Here is a 7620-nt window from a genome sequence, read left to right as displayed (position 1 = left end):
TCGTTAAAATTGTTAAAATTGAAGATCCATTGTGGATGAATGAATTACAACAGGGGTCCGTTGCGTGCTAATCAGTGATTTTACGATCTTATCTTCAAGCTTGCTCTGAGTTAATATATCCTAAAATCTGTTCAAATTCTGTTAGTTCTGTAGCTCATCTTCGTGCACACATTACAGCTATTATCTACGAAAAAAATTGTATCACTTTATTTTCACAACTTCAGCCCAGTGCAAATAATTTCTATGTCTTTCTATTCTTTACACCATTCAAAATATAGTTGGTCAGCGGACTCTCACTTTTATCATAAGTAAACATACGTACGAAGCACAATTGCTTCATTATGAAAGCACTCTGCCTCTAGTACACAGTAAATATATTCATATAGGGGAATGCACCCCACCAGGAAAAACATGAGTTAGTATTTAGTAAAATTTGAACCACCAGTTCCTTCATGACTAAATCGTCTATAGTCTAAAATAGACCTAACTGATGTATTTCCTTTTTATATTGCACTACAAATGCTTGCCATTTTGGGCCGAAACCTAGAAACTTCGCCAATTTCCTGCTTTTCTTTTTTTCTATTTTTTTCAAGGTTATGCTAGTTGTTCACACCAAGTGTAGGCAGGTCTTTAAGCACTTGATTCTTACATTGTACTCATGGGCGACTTGTTTTCATTATCCACCCATAGGTGAAACGAATCGAGGGATCTTTTCACTGGAGCATTATCATCCACGTTTACGACGTGCAAACGTGGAATCTTAATGCCTTTCACAGCTCGTTATTCCGTCTCCGTTGGTAGCCGTTGTCCACGCGAGCAGGACCATAGATATTGCGTAGAATAGTTCTCTCGAAAGCCTCTCTCATTTTTCGACAGCAACCACGTTTCTTCGCCATACAAAAAGACGAGAATGATCATAGATTTATGTTCTGTTCGTCGATTTGCTTAAATATTTAGTATCATTTACTGTGATAATCTGGTTAGTGGTGGTCTTACCAGGTCTGAAGCCATATTGATAAGGTTTCTTTCACACGGTATCATCTATAGGATCTTAAAGGCAATATTAGGAAAGCTTACACCGCGGTAATTCGCGCAAACGGCGGGATCGCCCTTCTTATGTATTGGACAAAGTACATACGTACATAAAAGTTCGAATCCTCAGGCAAGAATTCATTAGACCAAATTGTGCTTCACTTGTAGTATAGCTAGCTCTTCGCCGTTAACTTTGATATGCACAGCCGATATTACGTGGGCTCCAGGGCCTTTGTTACTTTTAAGCCTAATTATTGCTTTTCTCATCTCGGTTTGGTAGGCGTGAGCTTCGTACTTAAACATGGGTCCGAGTTTTTCTTCATCAAACGCACTACTTACGTTAGTATGTATTCTACAGCGTAACCAGATCTCATTTTCGCCTCAGCAGGAACCAGCCATGGTCTTAAAATCATTTGATTGCTGATAGAACTTTCAGCTCGTATTTTTGTCTGCCGGCATCAGCAAGCTCTTCGCACTCAGATGTTTCTGCCTCTGGTTCTTTCCGACGCCTTTCCTCCCTTCTCTTCCTCAAGGCTTCTTTTTTTCTGGATCGCCTTTATGGTTTTCACCGTTGCGCTGGTCACCCAGCGCCACTTTCGAGGTATGTAGTTTCCTGCAGGGTTGTTTGAGCAAATTGGCGGTTAAATTTTTCGAGCGTTATCGCGAGTATCTTAATTCATTTGTTATTTAGCATCTAGCATTTTACTATTCATACATATGTACATATGGACACATGGGTAGGGAATGAGAGGTGGTTGGCGTTGCCGCCAGTGGACGTGCTTTGTGTCAGTCAGCTGTTTTCCGCTCAGTAGCTATAATTTGTTCGCCACTTTATCAGTTCAATTGAAACGGTATTTACAGTATATTTGGTCAGTAGAATTTTGGCAGCGTTGACGTTTTCATATCGAAATTTTGGCGTGCGTGCGTGCTCAACCGCTAAACTATTTATTTTTATGTTAAGAAATAAATTTTAATTTAGATTTCTTTAGAAAAAATTAAAATGAGTGGTCAGTTACCAAATACAATTTGCAATGGTAAGTTTTTAATGATTATTTTAATAAGTAAAATTTGTCTTAAAATCAAATTTTTTTTTAGGTGAATTAGAAATTGTTAAAATAACTGAGGATTTGTACGACCAAGCTGTCAAGGTAAGTTAAGAAAAAATTAGGAAAAGAGGACGTTCCTGAAAAGTTTTTTGATATAAAGCGTTTTCGAACTGGCTGTCGAGATAGGTCGGTCTTCCACTTAGCAGTCAATATGTACATATCGCACGCGATCTTCAAAGGTGACACAACTAAAAATTAAACGTTCGTCAGAAAATGCGAAAAACTATTTCTTAGCACATGCTAATCATATGGGCAAGGGAGATTTTACGTTAGGTTTTTTTTAACAAATTATAACAAAAATTTTCTCCAGCTTTTGTTGTGCCCTGTGTACATTTTTAGCGCATAATTTCAAAATATGCCAAATTTTGAAATGTGTCTCTTTTGAAGACGGTGTGCGATATGTATATATGTCATATAACAAAATTTCTAGAGATTTTTTTATACTCGCAGTTTTCTAAAGTGCTGAACACATTGAAGCCGACGATGTACGGGCGAAAGCTTCAAATTTGTTATCTCATTATCTAAACGCTTTGTCGATGGCAAATGAATTTTTCGAACGCGACCAGTGTTGCCACTCAAATATTTTCCCTACCAAAAAACTTACCCAAAACGGTTTTGAGAGTACCAAAAAGATTTTTTTTTGCAGTATTTAAAGAGAAATCGTTTTTTTCTAATTTATTATTTTTCAATAAAATCAAATTTTAAAAAATTAAAAAAAATTAAATCACTGGATTAAAAAATATTTTTTCACACAGACAATTTTTCACAATGTATATATGTAAATTATTTTTATTTTTTTTTTATGACATTTTTTATAAAAATATAGTTCATACTATAACAAAAAACATAAAAATTTAATTTCTAAACTCTGTTCAAAACTCAGGAAACTTCAATAAATTTTCATGAAAATTTCCAATTCTTTAATAAGATTTTTTTAGTATGCAGTTTTGTACCCCAATAAATTTTGAACGTGATCAAAAATATAAATGGAAATAATTAATATTGTTTTCCCTAACTGTCGCTTTTGAGAAAAAAGTACCAAAATCAAAGTCAACGGTCCAACGTATCAAATAATTTTCAAAGTACCAGTTTTGGTACCAAAGAACCAAAATTGGCAACGCTGGCAGCCACATCATAAATTTGTATGAGTTTGACATAAAAGAAGAGGAAGAACCTTATCTGTCGCTGGAAAAATAGAAATAGATCAAATCTGGCCACAACCACAGTCGGCGCGTAGCCCTGTCGTCGCCAAAATAATTATCTACATAAGAATACGTAGCTCGTCTTTTTCATTGTGTTCGGGCTATTACTAAAATTAATGGATATATATGGTTAACTGCCTAAAAAGTTCTTAAGTTCTAACTTCAGAACTGTTTAGTTTGACCTGTAGAGAACAGTTGTCAGCATGGCCCACAACTGAAGCTGTTGAATACTTTCAAGACATCGTATTGTATGAAAATTTTCAGACTTTTGCTTATGAAAGAAAAACAGGCATATCGAGCCCTAACCGCCAAAATAACGTAAGCAACATTTTTTTCAAAATTTTCTTTTTGATGCAGAAATATTCCTAGAGCATCTAGATGCATTTCTGCATCAAAAAGAAAATTTTGAAAAAAATGGCGCTTACGTTATTTTGGCGGTTAGGGCTCGATATGTAAGCAAATGTAAGCTTAAGGCGCCTGTAATGAATAATTTATACAAAAAAATTCAATTAGCAGAATAATTTCGAAAAATATAAAAATTATCTTTTAATTTCGTGCTTAGGAATGCTAAATAGTACGAGCATTATTGAAATGCAAATTTGTTATTTGTTTGTAAAGAAAAACAATCGGGTTTCTCTTAAATACTGACGGAAAATTTAGAAAAAATATGTAAAAGTAAAACATTTGTTTTCCGCGTAGAAAGACATTGCTGTTACGACAGCCTACTTACATACATACATGGCAAGATGTATTAAATAAGGTATGTTTACCAACTCAGTGGGGCACTCTTTTAAGGGACTAAGGGTCACTTTAACGTTATCGTGTTGGTCAAACTTTTACAGGTCAACTCAGAACTCCATAATAGGTACGTAAACCGAATTTCAAGTCGATAGTCGAAAACAATGAAGTTGATATATGTACATACGTCGGCCTCGAACCAAACAAAATTTGCTAGATCAAATCAGAACTCTATAATATATATCTAAACCAAATTTCGGGCCAATATATATTTATACTATTTATCTTAAAAATGTGTGGCCGATTTTAGGTTTTGTAGGATCCGTTTTCGGCTCTTTTGGAATGGTTTCTCAGCTCGTTTTACTTATTTTTTCAGTTATACTGAGATCATTTTCCCCTTCTTCCGGAACCATTTTTCGGTAAAAGTTATAGCTGTCATTTCGGAGATCATTACATCTCCTCATTAGACTTCTAGACTTCAGCGGGAATCGAACCGGTATCACTCGATTTGCAAAGCTAGCACGCTAACCGCTGGGATAAGCACACCCCGCTTCATTCATGAACGCATTTAAGGACCTCATTTCCACTGGATAAAGCTATGGGAAAGTTAGCCTAAGCGGCGATGACCTGTTTTAAAATACATATAAAGGAGTGGCCCGGCGGCGAGAGACCCGTTTCGAATGAACAGTCTATTTACTAAAATACGCAGCATACATTTTCCAAATACGTATCATTTTCTTTATTTAAGTTTTTAGAGCCCACAGTTAAGTCTAAAAACCTACCACCTTAGGTAAGTTGATGTGGCTGTCACACAGATAGGCCACGAGTTGAAGGCCCGTTGTGATACCACGACTAAGAGTTTTCATTCCTCCTTAATAAACCATTTTGAATCCTTGAGAAAACTTGTCAGGCACCTAGGATTTAAATCTCCAAATTTGTCAAGGTCACTAAAGAAAGGGGACCACAGAAAGCGCAATCAGCTTCTTGATAATGCCGGGCAGTTAAAGAGAAGGTGGAGAGCTGACTTCTCCTCCTCATAGTTCTTGCAACTTCTGCAGCATCTATCGTAAGGCACACCGAGCCGTTTTACGTGAGAATATTAGCTTTGAGACCGTTTTCGATCCCAACATGCCCAGTTTGCTTAGAAACCAGGCCACGTTTGCTTAGATATTCGACAGTTTTCTGCCCATTCCTCCCTGCTTGGGATTTTCATAATGAAGTTTCTATCCGGAACCAGAGTTTCAAAACAACGGCATGTATAGTCCGGAAGAAAGCTACATTTGTCCAGAATGCCGGAGTGATTCAACAGTCCCGATTCCCATTGCCCTACCTTTCTTGAGCGGAGTACAGTAACAGATACCATCTGCTGACTCACTAGATTTAGTGGTAGAAGATCCAAAAATACATTTAAAGCATCATTGGACGTGGTCCGGATTGCTCCGCTAATGCAGATCATACTAATCCTCTGTGCTTTGCTGAGCAAATTAAGATTTGAGGCCTTAATCAAAGCCGACTATAATTCCATAAAGGAGAATTGGTCTAACCACCGCTGTGTAGATCCAGCGGCATATACTCGGGCTCAACCCCCATATCTTACCAATGGCCCTCTTGTATGAATATAAGACCACAGACGCCTTCTCATATCGCCGCACTATGTTCTTTTTCCAGTGCAATGATCTGTCGAGAACAACCACTAAGAATTTTGCTTTATTCGTAAAGCTTAAAAGTCGGCCGTTTAGTTTAGGCGGAGTCAATAGCAGAGGTTTGTATCCAGTTCCACTTTCTTCGAATTGGCGCAGAGACTTCAGCGCGTGGACCATCTTGATGCATCGCGAAGTGCCTGCTGCATCAATTCGCACAGCGTTTGTAGGAACTTGCCCCTAAACGCGATGGCTACGTCATCCGCATAAGCAACAACATTGGAGCTTTCCCATTTCGTCTCTCGCAAGTGAGAGTTCACGGTTTAGTTCCAAAGGAATGACGAGAGCAAGTTCTCACCGACTTCACCAGAGAATTGTCTAGCTCTAGTGGGGACTATGGCCTCTAAGGTTATATTGTTAAAAGATCCCTCAATGTCTAGAAAGGCTGCAAGACATTAGTCCTTGTAACTGAAGGGTTTTTAAATAAAACTGGCCAGGCTTGCAGCGCAGTCTCCCATTTCTTGCTTTCAAAATAGGCATGTTGATTGTTAGACAGTAGTCCACTTTTTATAAGTTCTGAACACATTTGCATTTGAAAAAACCGACCCAAAGAAAATGAGGTAGGACCTTACTTTATTAAGGTAACCAAATACCTGAATATGTATATTTTTTAATTATTCTCTCCCCACAGCTTTTTAGAGACAATTTCATGCAAAATGAAAACATTTGCATAGGAACCAATCTGCTCAGCTCACCTCAGGCTATTAAAGAGTTACAATCGCTATGCAGAGGGATACTCAAGGATAACATCTCTTTTGCTGCACGCAATATTACGAATGGAGAGTTGGCTGCCATCGCTGTCAATCATCTAATGGTATTTATGTATACATACATACACATCCTTTCTTAAGTACTCCATATTCCACGATTGAGAGAATACAAAGGTTGCGCCGATCTCGGACCGCTATTCCTCTCTTAAAGAATTTGACAGAATCGTTGTTTGCATGACGTCACACTTGTGCAACTTGTTTACGTTTTCCTTGCAACATTTTTTCTTCTTCTTCCACTCTTGATCACGTTTTGGCATTTCTCTCTCGCAATTGCACCAGTGTGACGTCACACAAAAGTTATTTTCAAAAATCCTCTCTGATCGGCGCAATCTTGTATTCTATCATTCTTGTCCATATTCATACCCTCTATTTTCTCTTCATTGCAGTCTTCAAAGCTGCAAAATGCTTCATTGGGTGATGCCATGAACAACTTCCAATCGCCTGAAATGAAATGCATTTTTGGGGTTCTCCAACGCATTGAAAGTAGCGTTGACATCTACAGGTCTTTAGAAATCGATAGCGTAATAGAGATTGTCTTCCTATCCACCGACGCTAATTATGTACAACGTGGACTAGCGAGCATTTTATCGGAGCACTCCATCAATTATGCGCGTCGTTTACTAAGTGGCACACTGGCGGAGGAAGATTTACCAGCGGCACATGTGCGGACGCTTAAACCTGCTGCAGTTTGCTCCATATTCACATCTCTATTCACACAACGCATTGGGCGCAAGTTTAATTTTGAGATTTTAAATAAAGTGCCATTTAGCGAATTTTCATTTGAGGGAAAAACATTCGCTGAGCGCATAGATCCCATACATGAGTTTGCGACATTTGAAGCGTTGCGATTGTGAGAGATGTTTGAGTGGAAAATGAGGTGGGGAAAGATGTTAAAAATACGCAAATACATACATACATACGTATAAGATTATGTTGCTAACCAGGTGTTTATTGTTAATAGAATATCGCTTGAGATACGAGTATTTGTAGATTTGAAGTCATAAAACTAAACGTTCCGAAATAAACGTCCTTGACAAATCTTGGGCGTGTAGAGCATTTTTTCTATGCTCAC

General features: G+C 37.8%; 1 protein-coding gene across 1 annotated transcript; it reads left to right on the top strand.

The window, feature by feature from the left end:
* Positions 1-2024: 2024 nt before the first annotated feature.
* Positions 2025-7620, top strand: LOC118751148 (the record flags this gene model as incomplete). The annotated part of the gene is given in 4 exon segments (XM_036485918.1): positions 2025-2066; positions 2128-2180; positions 6410-6592; positions 6935-7620. Coding segments are annotated over 4 exon segments (738 nt in total). The 3' UTR covers positions 7403-7620.

This window comes from Rhagoletis pomonella, unplaced genomic scaffold (genome assembly GCF_013731165.1).
Source record: "Rhagoletis pomonella isolate Grant_MI unplaced genomic scaffold, Rhpom_1.0 Rhpom_scaffold_00001, whole genome shotgun sequence".
Taxonomy (NCBI): Eukaryota; Metazoa; Arthropoda; class Insecta; order Diptera; family Tephritidae; genus Rhagoletis; species Rhagoletis pomonella.
Note: the sequence above shows the minus strand (reverse complement) of the source record. Positions and strands in the feature narration are given on the sequence as shown.